This window comes from Schistocerca gregaria, chromosome 7 (genome assembly GCF_023897955.1).
Source record: "Schistocerca gregaria isolate iqSchGreg1 chromosome 7, iqSchGreg1.2, whole genome shotgun sequence".
In the NCBI taxonomy this organism is placed as follows: domain Eukaryota; kingdom Metazoa; phylum Arthropoda; class Insecta; order Orthoptera; family Acrididae; genus Schistocerca; species Schistocerca gregaria.
The window spans coordinates 379,301,417-379,319,767 of NC_064926.1; the positions used below are offsets into that span (position 1 = coordinate 379,301,417).

Consider the following 18,351-nt stretch of genomic DNA (forward strand, 5'->3'; position numbering starts at 1 on the left):
AAAGTCTTATTGACCGATCGCGAATCATGCCCAGTGTATGTGCAGCATACAATTGCGCTAATAGAAGTGATAAAACAACTGGAATATCATATTTCACGTGAGTATCTAAATATGTGTTGTACTTAGCGTCTTGTGCATAATTTTCGTGTTTAAGCTGTATACAAAATGTAAATAAGCTCTTGTATACACGTATCTTTATTTTTAGATTTCCTCTAAAAAAAGAAAGAGCTGTTAAGTCGGTGGGTAGCCAATATGAGGTGAGATAAGTGGCAGCCAACTCAATACAGTTACATATGGTCGTTTCACTTTGAAGATAGATACATGTATAGTACAAACGAGAAAAGGCAACTTCTGGCAAACGCAGTACCGACAATATTTACGTTTGCTGACCATCTGCAGAAAACAACTATAGTATAGAGACAACCAAGGAAACGGCCTGTCAGTGAAGAATCAGCTTCCTTATCAAATGAACCAGGTAAAATAGTTTTCCTGTTATTTATTTGCTATATGGGTTATGTGTGAATTTTATTATTAATAAATGTATGTTTAAAGAAAAATATAGCTTAATGATAATACTCCATTTTTGTAGGTGAAAGGGTGAATCAGAATGATCATACAGATCATTCTTATTGTTTGCCTAGCCCCAAAAAATTTAAACAGAATTATGAGGCACTACAGAAAAGGACTGAGAAGCTGAAGAAGCAAGCGAAACATGCAAGGCAAAGTGTTTCACGAAAGAAGAAACAAATTGTGACATATGAAACAGTGGTTGTAGGCCTAAATAAGAGACTTCAAGACTGTGCTTCTGAAGTGATAGGATGTGACAAAAATAGTGATATTCTGAAGTACTTTTTTGCAATGCAAAAAAAAAAGTTCAATTCCTGAATATCCTACAGAAATAAGACAGTTTACCCTTACACTCAATTATTACTCCTTCAAAGTTTATAATTATTTGAGGAATTCTGTTAAATTACCCCATCCTGCACTGTCAATTGGTCATTTTTGGACCTACCGAACTATTTAAAATTGTTTTTGACCTAATCAAAAAATAGGCATTGCTGCGAAAGGAACTGCAATATTTCGTAATAAACTTTTCAATTACCCGATGTCAGAAGTGTGTTTCATTTCTTTTAGCCTTCATCACTATATGTTTTTCAGTAAAGAAATCAGAGTGTCAGTGCAGATTGGCTTTTTTTTACGCCATGCGTAGTAAACAATAACAACATTCAGTACTAGCAGATGACGTGTAGGCTGCACCTTGACGTTACAAGACATGGCGGCTCAGTTTTCAAGTTGCTTCAAAGATGGCAGTGCCTAGCCAGTCTATGTTGTTTATATAGGTCGTTGTTCTGACACCTCATTCATCATCTTTGCTGAACCTCCTCTTCACCACAAGTAGTTGACTCTTCTCCCTCCTTCTGGGGGCTGAGTGGTCTGCCATTCCTTTTTAAGCTAGAAAGTGTCTCTCTTTTACTTTTATGTGTATCTATTGGCAGTACTACATATTTTGTCTTCTGAAGGTAAGCACTACAAGCATTAGCCAGCAGTTCCACATTACAAGAAATTAATTACATATACATCATTTTTTAAGAAAAGAAAGAGTGAAAGAAACATAAACTGCATAAACTCCATAACCTGAAGTCTAAAGTGTGATGAGTCTAGGAAACTGGATGAGATCCTTGGGCTAAAAATGAATATTCGGTACTAAATGACTTAGTAATTAAAAGACTGTAATACACTATGGACATAACAATGAGTTATATCACTGCAATCTGTGAGACATGTAACCATATTCCCCACATACAAATGAGAACAAAAATGTGGCTACATATAGATGATATAAATAAAACTTGCCACTATTTTTTCCTCATAACTTTGAAGAATATCAGTTTTGTAATAAAACATTATGTATCACACTGCAGTAAGCTATTGTACAGTATGAAGTTGATTATTAAACCAAAATTACACCTTTTTGCAACTGTTCATCATCATGTATGGTAGAAAAAGAAAGGAATTTCTCACAAACGCAATGTCAAGAAGTTTGTTACTTTGAAAAAGAATTATAATGTTACAGATAACTGCTTGAATTTCAATATTTATATTACCAAGAATAGCTGAAGAGAGAGGTAACCACTGAGAGCAGACTGCTTGTAGCTGAACTTTGCCATCTGTATGACGCAAGTCTCTAGTCGTTAATTTGACATTCAAACTCTCACAAATCTTCTGCAGTCGTTCCTTATCCTGGAAGAAAAAGAAAAATCTGCTGAATAAATTCAGAAAATAAATTATTTTTAAAATTATACAAGGTGTACAACTTAGCTTGCACTGTTTGCTGATAGGTGGCGACAACAGTAAGTAGCGATCGAAAGAAACAAATTGCAGACGTCAGGCAGTTAGCTTGGACCTCGGTCAACATAACCTCATTCAAACATTAGTCAATTTGTTTCTGCTTCATAAAGTTATTCTTGATTGAAAATGTCAGTTTACGAGCCTAATTCTCGTCATTTGCAGGAGGTTTAACTGATTTGTTTCCATATGAAGAAAGCGGCTGAGTCTCAACTAATGCTCTCAAGTAAATTTGGTAAGGATGCTATTAGTGAAATAATGAATAATGTGTTGTGAGTGGTTTCAATGCTACAACAATGGTGATTTTAATGGCGTAGACCAGCATAGTGGTGGAAGAGAGAATGTTTTCAAAGATGCAGAATTGGAGACATTGCTGAGTGCAGACTCACATCAAATTCAAGTGGGAGTGACACAGCAAGCCACTTCAAAATGTCCCAGGGCTATGGGCATGATTCAGAAAGAAAAAACTTGGGTCTTGTGTGAGCTGAAACCAGGAGACATTAAATGGCGATTGTGTGTTTGTGAACAGTTGCTTCAGAGGCAAAAACGGAAGGGATTTCTGCTTTGCATTGTGACTGGGGACGAAAAATGGGTTCATTATGATAACCCTAAATGCAAAAAATCATGGTGATATCCAGGCCATGCTTCCACGTCGACAGCCAAACCGAACATTCACGGCTCCAAGATCATGCTCTGCATTTGGTGGGACCTGCTCGGTGTCTTGTACTATGAGGTGTTAAAACCAAGTAAAACAATCACAGGTGCTCGTTATCGAATACAAATAATGTGTTTGAGCAGAGCATTAAAAGACAAATGGCCACAATACAGCGTGAGGTACGATAAAGCGATTTACACCACGATAACGCTTGACACCACATTGCAAAAGAGGTCAAAACGTACTTGGAAACATTAAAATGGGAAGTCCTACCCCACCTAGATCAATGGTGCATGACCCGGCTGATCAACACTTACAATCTCATGAAGAAGTCACAAACTGAGTCGATTCATGGATCACTTCAAAAGATGAACAATTTTTTCGACACAGGATTCATACACTGCTCGAAAGATGGGAGAAAGTAGTGGCCAGCGATGAAAAATACTTTGAATGATACATGTGCAATCAATTTGCTTCATTAAAGCCTCAAATGTTCGGGAAGAAATAGCAGAAGCAAAGTTGTACACCTTTTATGTATTTTATCACATCACCTCAAAATATTGACTAAATTTGTCCACTTGTCTACAGTAACCTTAATGTCAGTAAACATTAAGCCATTCAAATGATGGAAATGAAAGAAAGGAATAAAAAATTACACACACTTCAGACATTAATTACGATTTATCTACTCCATAAGGTATTCATGTAGTCTACAAGATCAAAATACACTTAACCCAGTGACATCAATTTTAAATACTCAACTGCTTGCTGTGAAATCAGATTTAATTAATATCAGTTAGTATTAGCTAATATGATGTTTGGGTAGTCTTCTACATGTAGGACAACACCACAGTTTCTGCATAGCCATGCACTTTCATTTCTTTTTTCTCTGTGATTACAGCTCATCATTTCATGTGACTGAGTTAATATTTTCACTCCTTTACTGAGAGCCTGAACAGGCATACATCTGGCACAGACAATGTAGTCAGTCAGAACAATATAGCCCTTTGTGTAGTTTTTGTTAGCTCTGTACCTTATTCCATTATTTGTATTCCACCCAGGACTTTCCATTACCACGTTAATATGAGCTGGATTTTAGGAAAGACAAATAACCTACTATGTGATAGTAATACAAGAATATAAGGGTTGCCAAATTTCACGAAAGCGTTTTTTTTTTTTTCCTTTTTTTCTTTTGGAGACTGTGTTTAGTGTAATAATAAGAAGAGTCATAAAATTTCAGATCTCTTCAAGCCACGGAACAGCTTAAACGCTGGTGCTGCGATTGTTGTGTGGCAAAATGGTTCAGTGTAGTTCTGTTCATCAGACTGGGTACTAGTTTACTAGTTTTTCAAATGTCTGTGACTGTTCAGCACAGAACCCTGTGCTCCACTGTCTGGCTCACTGCATGTCACAGGTTTCTTCCTAATCAGGTGTATGACTGCAAGTTTTTCTTTGGAGGAATGTCTGTAGGTTGTCCTCACCCTCAGTCCATATCACGAAGATGGCATGAATGAATCTGAATTACACGGGAGTTTTGGGCTCCTGGTTGATTAGGAAGGATTCCTTTAAATGGCCCACCAACAGGGTAGCACAGGGTGGTGCCACACAGGTGCCCCTGGCTGTATCACAGGTTTGCTTGTAGGTGATACCCTCACAGGACAAATAATTGTGGATGAGGATACAGTTGGTCATGGTGACAAAAAAGGAAGTTGTAGGTTTCCTAATTAGGAGTGAACATATTCAAAGACTTTATGAGACGTGTCTCTACAGCAGGGTAGGATGGATGAAAATTCTTTTGTGTATGATAATGACAAGTTGCATAAAAGTTTAATCTCGAATTATCAGACAGTACTTAAAGTCTTTCACCTAGGGTGGATGCATTCCCAAAGCCATTAGAGTTTCTTCACACATTACTGTTCATTCATTCATTCATGTTCAGCAGATCACATCAAGGAGGAGAAACTCCACATCTCTGAGAGTTCTCCCTTCGGTGGGGTTTATGGAACATGCTGAACAAATGACTAAAAGAATGAAGAAACTAATGACTGCTCCCTGAAGACTGTGAGAAACACCCCTATACAGAAAAATCTTATGGAACTTCTCATTACACACTGAACACCCAAAAATATTCATCCTTGCCTTCATGTAGGTAGTGAAATATCTTCAAAGAAATTACTAATTCAGCAAACACAAAACTATCACTCACCTTTCTTACAATAATAGTGTCATACAATGACCAAATATTCTCCAACACAAACTGCACAAAAATAGGTTTTTTTGCTTTCTCCTGAGCTCCAGGCATCAGTTTACGTGTTTTACCATGGAGGTAGAAGTCTCCCCAAAGACAGTTCAGTAGTTCATCCTCAGAAATTTCCAGTTTTTTTGCATACAAAGAAGCAAAGTCATGTAAACTGCAACAGATAATTCACATAATTCTCAGCACAGAAGAAAGCAAGTAAATTATACAGTGAGATATTAAAAATAAATTACTTCTTGTAAAATGTATACAAAAATATGGCTATCGTGGAAAGGGTAGTTGCTACTCACCATATAGCGGACACACACAAGATCACAGTCACTGGCCTGAGCAGCAGCCAGAGACTGTGTGTGTGTGTGTGTGTGTGTGTGTGTGTGTGTGTGTGTGTGTGTGTGTGGTTTTAGGTTTTGTCTATTTCCAATGAAGGCCTTGTAGTCAAAAGCTTAGTTTCTGACAGTCTTTTTGTTGTGCCTATCTGCAACTCAACATCTCAGCTTTATAGTAAGTAGCAACTGTCCTTTTCATAATACTCTCATTACTCCATTCTGTATTTTCCATTGTTTAAAATCTTGCTATTATTTGTTAAGCTTCAAAAATAAAACAAACAGGTTCAAAAATAAAACAAATAGAGGAAAACTAATCCACTAAAGTCATTTCACTTTACTGGGCATTCTTTTTGTGAGCCTGACATTTATCAGTTTCATCATCAGAGTATTTATTGGAGAGTGGAACTTGCTCTCTGATGGATCAAACAAACCTGTGACCATACACATTACTCTCCTTTATATATGTTCAACATTCCTTGTTAGTCGTATTTGAAATATTATCAAAATCTGAAGGAATGTTTGTGCAGCTCTTTTCAGAGGGTACTTCATTGTAGATAACTGCAACATCTGCAAAGGGTCTGAATTATGATTAATATTGTCTCATAGGTCGCCAAGATACAACACCAACAGCAAGGGTCCTCACATTTGCCTGGAATTCACTTGAAGTTACTTAGGTATTGTCAATGACTCTCCATGCAAGATAACACACTGTATCTTCCCTACTTAAAAAAAATAAAATAAAAATAAAAATAAAAAATAAATAAAATAAAAAAATTAAAAAAGTGACAAATTTATATGAAATATAGGATGGGGAAAGATAGGGAAAGGATGGATGGGAAACTCATGACTTCCAGCCACTTAGGAATTGTGGTAATGCAATGGTGAAAATTGAAAACTTGTGCCAGACCGAGAATTGATCCGGGATTTATTACTTCTCATGAGTGGTTGTCTTAACAGCTTCAGTCACCCAAAAGCAGACCCTGACTGACTCAAATTTCCAACTTATCACATGATACAATGCAGTGCCCCTGATCCACCAAATCTCTACTCACAAATTATTGATCCCGAAGGAGTTCAGATGATATTAGTGCATCTACACTGAAACAAACATCAAGCAACCACTGCACTTTTACAGAAATGTACTTAGCTGTGCGGTGTCTGTTATGCTGGACATGTCTGACAGAACAGAGAATGGAGACGAAAGGGAGAGGATGGGTGGAAAACATGTCTTCTAGCCATACAGGGCATTGTGGTAATGCAATGGCGAAAGTTGAAAACTTTCCAGTCTGGCACAAGTTTCTGCTTTTGCCACTGCATTATCACAACACCCTGTGTGGGTGGAAGTCACCGGTTTCCCACCCATCCTTTATCTTTCTTTCCCAATCCTCTATTTCATATAAATATTTGCACCAGCTGCATGATCTACAAGTGATGTCTGTTCTGTGAGACTTGTCTGACAGAACAGACACTACTTACACCATTTACTAGTCACAAATTTCACTTCATACTCCATTTGATATTACTTTCATTGTTAAGCACAGGAGTGATGTTGAATTAAAGCTTTTCAGAAATCCACAAATACTGCATCTGTCTGTCAATCTTGATTCCCAGCTTTCAGGATGTTGTGAAAGATGTGCGAGTTGGATTTCACATGATTAATGTTTTAGAAATCCATGTTGGTTGATGTGGAGGAGGTCATTCTGTTCAAGATACCTCATAGCATTTTAGTTCTATTTATATTTTAAGATTATACAGCAGTAGTAGAGTCGTAAAACTGCCAACCCTTACATACGACCAGAATTTCTTTGGATTGTATGAGAGGTCTTCCAATAAGGTTTCTCCACAGTGAACAATACAGGCTTCACACGTTGCTTTCTCGACAGCCAAATGCATTTCATTTATCATTTCTCACTTTCATTAACTGTTGACACCTTATTAAACTTTAAACAATGTCAGCTCTTCATATGGTTTCAAAATGGTGCAAAGATTAAATGTACATGTAACTGTGTACTTCACAACACAAACAAAAAACATAACATCAGTGAATTACAACTGGAATCATCTGACTCACACAAATATCTGGTTGTAACAGTTTCTAGGAATAGGAACTGGAATAATCATAAAGGTTCCATAGTAGGTAAAGGAGACTTTGACTGATTCACAGGAAATGGAAAAGTCATCATTCTACACTGCTTACAAGAGACTTGTACAACACATCCTAGAATACTGCTCTAATGTGTGGGACCCATACCAAACAGAACTGCTAGGGGATGTTAAGCATCTACAAAGAAGAATAGTAAGTATAGTCACAGATCTGTCTGACTCATGGGAGATTGGCACAGAGACGCTGACAAATCTGAAATAGCACACGCTTCAAGAGAAGTGCACACTACCCAAGTGAGTAATCTGTGAATGTGTTACAAAATCCCACTTATTCTCCTGCAGGGACTGCAAAAGCATGATTACACTAATTACAGTGCACTCAGAGGCATGCCATCAATAATTCATGTTATATATTGTTTATGAATGGAATAATAAAAAGTCTTAATAAGTGGTACAAATGTATCATTGTTTCTAAGCAATGTTTCAACATTTAAAAAAAAAGAGTATAATTGAGTTTGTGCTATAATGTACATAACACTTCAGAAACGAAACAAGTTATCAAATCAGAAAGTAGAATCCTGTTTTTAAAAAATTAAAATAAAAAATATATAAATTATTAACCAAATTTTAATAAAGTATCTGCCGAAAAGCTCATATGAAATGCAAAATGAATTCATCTTATTTATATTACACAGGAAAGCAACACTAACTGGTAGAAATTTCATGCAAGGAAACTGGTATTACTGGAGGAAACATTGTTCTGGATGTAAAAGGAAAAAGAGGTATCTTTCTTCAGCACATTGCCTTTCACCTTAAAGGCGCTTTTGTGGTGGGGGAACCACAAAATTTGAAGTGCAGATTATCTCTGCTGCAATGTTAGACATAAACAATAGTGTGGTCAGAAAGAAAGATAGTTTATTGATTCACAATCAAGTAAACAATATACGCAGAAACAGTACAATAAGCAGTACAGCACAATCGGAGGATACGTGATGTGATGGGATGTCCGGGTTTCATCAGGGGCAACTCGACCCCTGGGTAGGCAGAGTCCTAGTAGGCTGTCCCAGCTTTGCCTCCAGATCTTCTGTGGAATGGTGTGTGGTGTTTTCTTCTCGTTGTCTTGTTGTCTTCACATTGTCCTTCTCAGGATTTATTTTCTCCTACGCTGCCTATGTGGCAGTCTGCTGTGGCAACCCATTACAGGCCTACTTTGCTGCTCCTGGCACGGACGGCATAGCGAGTGCCTTATGTGACGTCTGCTGGGCGGCCAACGGTGTAGCGGACAGTACTGTCTCAGCAACTCTCTGCAGCATATCGGCCAGGTGCAAATCATTTTCGATCACTGCAAAGAGTGTGGAGACTATTGCTGTCAGCTCTCCTTCGTGCACTGTGTACGCAGTGCTGTGGCTGGGTGCAGTTGGGTTGCAATTGGTGGCTGGTGTGTTGCCACTCATGCCACCACCCGCCGATGTGGCCCCTTCTTTGTACGTTTTCCCCCTAGGGGATCAAAGCACTGACCTCGCAAGCACGTTTTTTGGTGTGGACACATTGTCTTCTTTTGCCCCCTTCAGTGGGGCTGGAAGTGACAGCATCGGCTGCCGGCGTCATCCTCGTGGTTGCTGGCTGCCTCGCCAGCTGTGCGCCTGGGTGCAGACAGCAGCAGAGGGAATGGTCAGCAGTCTTCTGCAACTGCTCCCCCGTTGGAAAGCAACTGCGACTTTAATTACTTCTCAGCCACGGTTTTTGCATCCTTGGGAGTGGACAGTTTCTGCTTACATGGGCACCTGCACACTTCACGCACTCCTTAGGGAAGGAGCAGTGGCGAGCCACATGGTCTGTCCCCTGGCAGTGGAAGCACTGCAGCAAGCCCCTCTTCTGCTTAATGTTTTCCATGGTGACCGTGGTGTTGGCTGCCCCTTTCAGCTTGTAGAGCCGCCTGTTCTCTGATGTGTCAGTGGCAATCACCAGCAGAGAAGGCAGCTCCTTGTGTGTGATGTGACACTTGACCCACGTCACGTTGTGCATGCTAAAGTAAAGCTCTACCAGTTTGTATCTCAGGAATTCAGGTTCCACCACCTTGGGGAAGCCCTTGATGGTGATCTTCAACAGCCTCTCGGGGATGACGGTGTGCATGTACCAGTGCAAGCCTTGGTTCGACACCTCGCTCATCACCTTGATGAAATTCTCCATGTTTGCTACTTGCAGACGCAAGAGGTTTCCTGCTGCCGCTCGCACCGTGCAGTCTGCAGTCGTCCACTGCTTCACAAGCTGCTCTGTAGTCTTTGGCCACCTTGAAGATTATGGGCAGCAGGCATCGCTGTGACCATCCAGAAGTGGTGTCTGATCGGGAGGCGGTCACTTCTTCTCCTGCAGAGTGGCCAGTGTGGGCAGCGGCTATGGTCTCCGTCTGTTTGGGTGCTGTTGGCTGCTCCAACTTCTCCTTGTCTGCTAGAGCACCGTAGCAGTTAGCAGTAAGCAGTAGCATTGGGCGGCGGGGAAGGTGTCAACCTGGGTCTGGCCGCCTGCCGAGATGTGACGGTAGTCCAGGTTGCACCTGCACCACTGTCATCTGGTATGGCGCATCTTCTGCCACTGGAAATTGATACAGTGAGCTGCCTCTTCTTCTTTGGTGCCTTTTTGGTGCCGTTGATGCTGCGGAGATTGGTCATTAGCGCCACTCACCATCTGGGTGCTGCAGTGCTCTGGCCGTCATCCTTTGCACCCTCTTGTTGGTTGGGAGTACATCACGCACTATAAAGTCATCATCACTGGAATCATCGTCCATGGACGGTGGCCAGGTTGTTCTAGGCAGCAGGTCAGATGGGGCCATCATGTGAGCAAGCTCATCCACACGGTGGTCTGCCACACCAACACTCAAGTCGTCGTAAGTGGGGGCCGGATGGGACCATCGACCAAGCAGGCTCAGCCAAACTGTGATCCGCCACACCCATCACTCTATTCAGTGCTCCTTGGAACTCAGGTGTGCCGAGCCGAGCTGAGCCATGTGGTGCAGTGGTGTGCTGATCCAAGCTGTTTTTATATAGAGGAGAGCTCCAGTAGATGGTGCACCAGGTTTCGGACTGTGTGCACAAGCCTCTGGTGGCCAACCTGTGTAGATGCCACTAGTGGTGTACAGGTGTGTAGCACGTTGTCGGACTAGGGACTTGGCACATACTCAGGTATGACATACATGCTTATAGCACACCTACCACCTTGGGGAAAGGGTACTCTCTGATGTGGGTATTGGAGTGACTGATGACACATCCTTGGCATCTGTAACAGTCACTGCTTGTGATGGCAGCAGCAGCAGAAGGAGATTCTGACCTGAAACTAGTTAGTAGGGGACAAGCCGTGCAGCTGCAGACATATGCAGTGGCTATTCCCCTGCAAAGTGCCATAAATGATAACCAGCAATAAGGCCACAGATAGCATCTTAATGTCCAGGTCCTCAACATGGTGGAGCTGTGCTGATGGTGAAGGTGTTAGCCACTCACACAGTGTTGTCAGGTACATCCATGGTGAAGGACCCAAAGGCGTCAGCCCAGGTGATAGTGTAAATCCAGGTGGCAGCGAAGCACCATGGGATGGGCTGGCAGTATGCATCAGGGCTGGGCACTGGACCCCAGAGGAGAGGCAGGAGGCAGCAACACCCACATGGTGGGCAGGTCTGCCTCTGCAGCAGGAACACCCCACAAGGCCTGGACAGGCACTGAGGGAGGATGTAAAGGAGGGGGCAGTGGGCCCTTGGTCCTTGCCATGCTTTAAGGATGCAGCTGATTGTGGTGGCATGCCACCAGCTCTTTGCTGGTGCCCACCATAAAGAGGCAGCAACCGCAGCAGCTGTGGACCATAGCTGGAATCCACTTTGTTCAGCAGTCGAATCCCAGAGGCAGACCATGGAGACAGAGTGAACCACAATGTGGGTCTCACTGGTGGAATGCATCAAGGCGTCATTCATGGAAGAGTTTGTGAGATATTTCCTCATTTGAACCTTCAACAAGCAGACGTTTCATTCCACCTCATGTTAGGTAGGGGGTGAAAAGGAGGAGCAGCCACATGGTGAATGCCTTGACGAGTGCAAAAGGTGATAGGTCTGAGACACAAACTGTAGACCGCTGTCTGTCACAATCCTTTAGAGATTTTTTTTTTTTTTTTGGTACTGAACTTTAGCCACAGCTGATACAGAAGGACAGCAGATAATGTATGGAAATTTAGAGAAAATATTGGCAACCAACAACTAATAATAATTTAGGAAGGGGCCTGTAAAATCAAAATGTACGGGTTATCATGGGCTCTGCTGTGCAGATCCCAGAGGGAGCATCACCCGTGGTACCAACTGTTGTTAAGTCCACTGTTGTTGAGTCCACTGAGAGCAGGCCATAACAACACACACAATGTCACCTTTGATGATAGGCCTAAATACGTGTCAATGAGCCAACAACTTGATATGAGAGATATTCCAATGTCCCACATGTAGGAGCTGAAGCACATCTTGCCATAGGGTGGCTATGATCACAACTCTGGGCCACAACCCATCTGTAGCTAAGGCAAAACCACCATCAAATGCCAAAAGGTGGTGATGGGCAGTAAAGCAGTTATAGAAATGATCGGAATCTCTGTCAATTGGTTGATCCAACCAACAAGCTGATCACAGTGAACAACTTGGTGCAAAATCAAATCAACAGCAACATTAGTTGTGATCTGAGAGCCCATAATAGCAAATACTTCCATTGTATCCACTGTATGTTGCACCTCAATATCTAAGTGAAAACAAAGGGCTCATTGTGATCAAAAGAGGATCTGGCCCCATCACAAGCCAGGACCATGCATCAGCATAGCCATGCTGCGTGGTAGGCAGAAAATGTATTTTATAGTTGTAGCAAGATGGGAGCAAGGTCCAACACTGGAAGTGATGTGTTGCTTTGTTGGGTAATGAAGCAGAAAGAATAAACAACAAAACCAAGGGCTTGTGGTCTGTAATGGGAAGGAACTTTGACCCATATAAGAATACACAAAACCTTTTTTGGGCATAGATTATGGCAAGTGCTTCCTTTTCAACTTTGAGGTAGCACTGCTGAGTGGAGTTGAGCTTTTTTTGATTTGTATGCTATCAGACATTTGACACCATCTTCATAGTGACATACAAGAATGGCTTTGAGGCCATACTGAGAGGCGTGTATAGCCGAGATGAGGTGGTGGGCAGCATGGAAGCTAGCCAAACAAGGAATAGAATGCAATTTAGATTTCAAAAGCATGAAAGCACACTTACAAGCCACTATATAGCAAAAGGAAATGTCCTTGTGAAGGACTTAATGGAGAGGATGGACCAGCATGGCTGCATCCAGAATGAACCTGGGATAGTAGGCAATTTTCCTAAAAAATACTTGGAGTTCTTTGACATTGGAAGGGTGAGGCAGAGCTGTGGCAGCAGCAACGTGATGACATAAAGCTTTGCACCATCCTAAGAAACATCAAATCACGAATACTCAATGGATGACCGAAAAAGTGAAACTTAGTCAAGATGCACTTCAACCTTGCAGTATCTAAGACCGTGAACAAGTTCATGATGCACCTATTATGATGACATTATTAAGAAAGTTGATACACCCTGGAACGAATATCATCAATTGATCTTTAAAATGCAGAGAAATTGCAGAAGTGCAAGCCACACTGAACAGGAGGCCCTTATATTAATACAACACAAAGGACCGATTAATTGCAGGGAGCTGTTTCTAATCCTCATCCAATGCAAATTATAAATAGACATCAAATAAATCGATTTTCATGTAAAACTGACCTTCAGCAAGTTTGACTAATAACTTGTCCTGACAGAGCAAAGGGTGGGTGTGAATGATAGATTGAGCATCAATGGAAACTTTAAAATCGCCACAGAGGAAAATCTAACCATTCAGTTCTTTAAGAATCATGAGGAGGGTAGATCACTCACAGGACATAATGGGTTGTATGACTCCAAAGACATCAGCTTGTCCAATTCTGATTTTACTTGATTGCGCAGTGCCACTGGAATAGAGTTCACACAGAAAAAGTGTGGCTGTGCTATATGTTTCAAGGTAAAACGGGCCATAAAATTAGCGACACACCACAACTTAAGAAAAACCTCAGAACACAGAGATTCTGACTTGTGATAAGGTAACAAGGCGTACTGCATCAGCAATGAAAAAACAAAAGCACGAAAAGCATCCATACTGAACAAATAGTCAATGCCAGCATCCTCTACCATAAAGCTCAAGCAACAAATCACAGATCTATATATTATGGGAGCCATAAATTGTCCTAAAATTGGGATATGCTCCTTGTTGTAAGTCATCAAACATTGATTAACTGAAAACAATGACAGAGTCCCCAAATCCACACAAGTTTGTGGGTTCAGCAGTGTCAAAGCTACACCCATGTCCAATTGTAGTCTGAGAACTTCGTCCATCACTCACACTTCAGTAAACAGTTTTTGTATATTAAAACTGTCTTCTTCAGAAGGTATTATACCTATTAACAAAAATTATGACACTGTGTGTAGAACAGATATGGTATTATTACAACAAACAAAATTACAGGAAATGTTAACAAATAATTTTAGTGAAACATACTCACATAGCATCACGTTATCTGTATCCAATGTGGGAGTCATTGACTCCGTGTAGCACATGTATATGTCATCCACTTAATCACCATTTAAAATGCATGATTGAAAGTAGTAGTGCTCTACTGCACAGATTTATCTTAAAAGTTTTGAAATATCACACATTTGATTTTGGATCTAACTACATGTAGTGTGCCACTTGACAAATTGTGTGCCACATACAGAACTAATGACAAGCTGACAAGTGCCAACAGGCTAAAGAGTAGAGCCAGTACTTTCAGGTTGCCTCTGATAGGTGGCATTCATGAGTGTCCTGTATGAGCGCAGCTGCAATGAGCAGCATGTGTGATATCAAAAGTCCATATTCATTACTTGAATTAACATATTAACCAAAAGATTGGAAGAGGAGAGAAGAGAGGGAGCAAAGTATGCCATTAAAATCATGTGGCTAACAAAGAACCCATAGGCTCAGGTTAATATCATGAAAACATACGACAAGTATTTGTGTTTGAATACACAACTGCAACAAGTGTGAGTGTCGAAGCAAAAATGCTCCTAGGAAATATTATCGATGTATCCAATACTGAAATATTAAGTTGACCCCAGACACAAGGGAACACTGTAAAAGTACAAACTGTGATAGGCAAACAGCAAATATTAAAAGACAATAAAGATTGATGAAAGAGAATGGGGGGAGGGGGGGCAGTGCTAGATCAACACACATGAAGCATCATGTTAAACAAAGTGGTTGTACTAAGAAAGTATTCTGTATGAACAAATACACTAGAGTTGGAGGGGGGGTGTTGTAAAATACCCTCTAATAATGAATAAACAAAGGCCACTAAGTAGTGTACCTATGGCTAGAAATCAGCTATAGGCAGAATAAAACACACTAAAAATTTTAGAAAAGTGGGTGGTTCTAATATAGTTAATTAGTAAAATGTTGAACAGCCATGTAACTTTAGATGATAAATTGTATGTTGTAAAATAACAAAATAAAAGATGTACTCTTAGTGAAAATAGAATTCTGAGGAATACAAACACCACATGGAGGCCAGCACTGAACAGTAAACTTGGCTACTTGGCCAGAAGTAGAGGCTTAAAGCCTTCTAGGAAATGCCTACTTGCAAACAGAAGTTGATTGTTTAGGATGTAGCCATAATTTTCATTTAAGTGTTTTAAAATTTCGAGCTCTCACCATAAATCTAATCTACAATGTTTCACTTCTTTGTGCAAGATTACAGTATCCTCTAAAACCTTCAGAGTACGACCAGAAACATGTAAATGGTCTTCAAAGATGGGATAGTGTACATTATTACCTTTCTTCCCCAAAAAGATATTCTTTATATCTCACCTTGCTTGTGCCACCAGTTTGTCTACTATAGTAACTGGGACTGTCACTGCAGATCATTTTGTAAATGCTTTAGTCTAAGAATGCATCCTCAACATTTCTGGTAGTAGCCACATGACTTTAGTAATACACTTTTTTACTCCCTCCCCTCACCCTTTTCAAAATTTTCAGTTAATATTTTAATTCTAGTAAAGAAGATGTAATTATGATATCAAACACACTGCTCATTGCAGCTATACGCATCAGAGACAACCAAAAACTAGTGCCTCTACTCTTCAGCCAGTTGGTGCATGTCACTAATTCTGTTCGTGGGACACTCACATGCTACAGGAAACGAAGCCATGTTGCAGGAGAGGGCTGGGAGTGACAGACAGAGGCTATATGTCCTTTTTTCCTGCCATTGTTACAAATCGCCCAGTGTTTAGAGTGCATGACCCTGTAATGTTGCATGAAACAAGTAGGCAAAACAGGAGTGCTGAGAGCTGCCCTGCTGAGGTGGTTGTTGTTTGATGCAATGCTGTCCAGTGCAGGGCAGAGCCACAGTTGCACGACTGCTATGTTGTCCTCCCCCTGTCAACTAACTGATACCTGACAACCAGTAACAGGAGCCACCACCACAATGTCACACCAAGCCTCAATCTTATCACCAGCAGTGTGAGATACTTCAAAAGACTGAGAAATATGCAACATTTCAGCCAAAGATGGATTCTCACACTGTAGTACACACTGATGCACCTTCAATGGCATCACAGACCATACAAACAGCACAGAAATCATGACAAGTATCAGTAACAAATTCACATTTGCGACTGAGGCTGTGAAGTTTGGCCACCTGAGCCCAGTAGGAGCATTGGAGGTATTCATGACATTGACAGAACTTTATACATGCTGTAGTCACATGCACACATTTACAACGATAATTTGACAACAACCTACACATTTCGTCGAACAAAACTGCCCCAGGTTCCTTGATCGATGCTAACTGGCACAACAGCTGGTAGATCCAAGGAGAAATTCAAGAAAGGAACAAGGCCTTACTCATGTTTGTATCAGTGACATTAAAAGCAAGAAAAAGTTGCCAAAGCTGCGTCTTGTAAGCCTTCCAGTCTTCGGTCACTTCATTGTAAGGGGGAAATGACGACAAGTACACCAACAGCATGGAAGCCTGCACCATCAAAAGGCTGAAAAGTTCATGATAGCAACTGTAAGAGCCTACTGCTGCTCAAGGAGAGATTTGAGCACTGCCTCCATGGACATGAGAACTGACAGAACAACCAGATAGACTGAGCACACCGAAGTTAACACCACACCTATTACCAACTGTGTCACGATGCTAGACACAAACAACAGTATGGTCACAAGAACAAGAGTTTATGTACCCACAGTCAAGTAAACACCAACACTATAACAGCACAACAGGCAGCAGAGCACAATCTGAGCATGGGCACTGTCACACTGCCCTTATATAGACGACAGCACTGGTGCATGTTGCAGCAGGTGCTGCACCATGTGCATAAGTCGTGAGTGGCCTCCAGTGGCCAACCCACACAGATGCTGGGGCGAGTAATTGAGTGTAGGATGCCAGCAACCTGGTGCTGCAGTGCATATCCAGGTATAATGTACACAATTATAGCAATCTGAATAGCCATCCCATGTACTACAAAAGAAATACTCCCATTCCCACATAACCTGCTCACACACATACAGAAATTTATCAATGGAAAAAGTCTGAATGGAATTTAGGGTATACAACATGCATAAGTGGATATTTTGCAGAATCACACTTCAAAGATGGAACTAATCCATGTAAAAATACCACACAAAGTGCACTGACCTCAAGGGGAACTACATGAAAAAGTAAGTGAATTTTTTAGCCAAGTACACATCAATCCAAAACAAACACACACACTTTTTTTGGCTGCTACAAGTGAAGAGTGTGTACATTTCCTACACTTTTCCATAATGGTCATTTTACTGGATTAGGAGCAGTACAATAACACAATATTTTTAAATTATTAAATTAATCAAATTACTTAACTTAATTACATTATATGTTTTTCCTGTTTCGTGTAACATGTAACTTACTTTGTTGTTACTGTAAACAACAGTTTAACAGTGAATATGTTTTGTCATCATTTCCAAATACCCACCTGAAGCCCCATCCATCAATTGCACTTGCAAAGACAACATTCCCTTTCTCTGGTGAAAAATAAATATTTGAGTCATCAATGTCTTCCAGACCTGTAGTCCAGTCATAGAGGCCTCCAATAGTTACAGAAGATGAATCTGATGCAGATTTTCCAAGGACTTCTGTTGTAAACAACTGTGCCACCACTGCATTCACCTGGGAGGGTCATAATACAAATAAGACAAACTGCTTTATATTATGTATTCTGCTTGCTTTAAAATATTAAAATGCAGTAATCGTTCAAATTACAGAGAATATAATTGATTTAAGCATTTATCTGACCACTTCATAACTATTTGGAGTCATCTCACAGATGTGAAAAGTTGGATAAATGGACTTAATGAGGACTTGTCATAATGTTTTAATAACCACCTTGAAAAAACAAAATGATGTAATTAATTTGATGTTTGTTTGCAGGAACATATCTGCAGTCCTTGTACACATGGAAATCCCCTTGCGACAACACCATCAGAAGAGCTGTAATAAAATGGTGCAAAACTTTGATAAAGTAGTGTATCATGCAATAA

At 40.6% G+C, this 18,351-nt stretch overlaps 1 protein-coding gene across 3 annotated transcripts in view; it reads right to left on the reverse strand.

The window, feature by feature from the left end:
• LOC126281785 (elongation factor-like GTPase 1) overlaps positions 1-18,351 on the reverse strand; it is a 579,301-nt gene that overhangs the window by 518,065 nt on the left and 42,885 nt on the right. For all 3 annotated transcript variants that reach the window (XM_049980992.1, XM_049980993.1, XM_049980991.1), the window contains 3 exons: positions 17,787-17,980; positions 5,208-5,412; positions 2,106-2,241 (listed from right to left, as the gene is read on the reverse strand). In XM_049980992.1, coding sequence (XP_049836949.1) covers positions 2,106-2,241; positions 5,208-5,412; positions 17,787-17,980 — 535 coding nt within the window. The remainder of the gene's footprint in view (positions 1-2,105; positions 2,242-5,207; positions 5,413-17,786; positions 17,981-18,351) is intronic.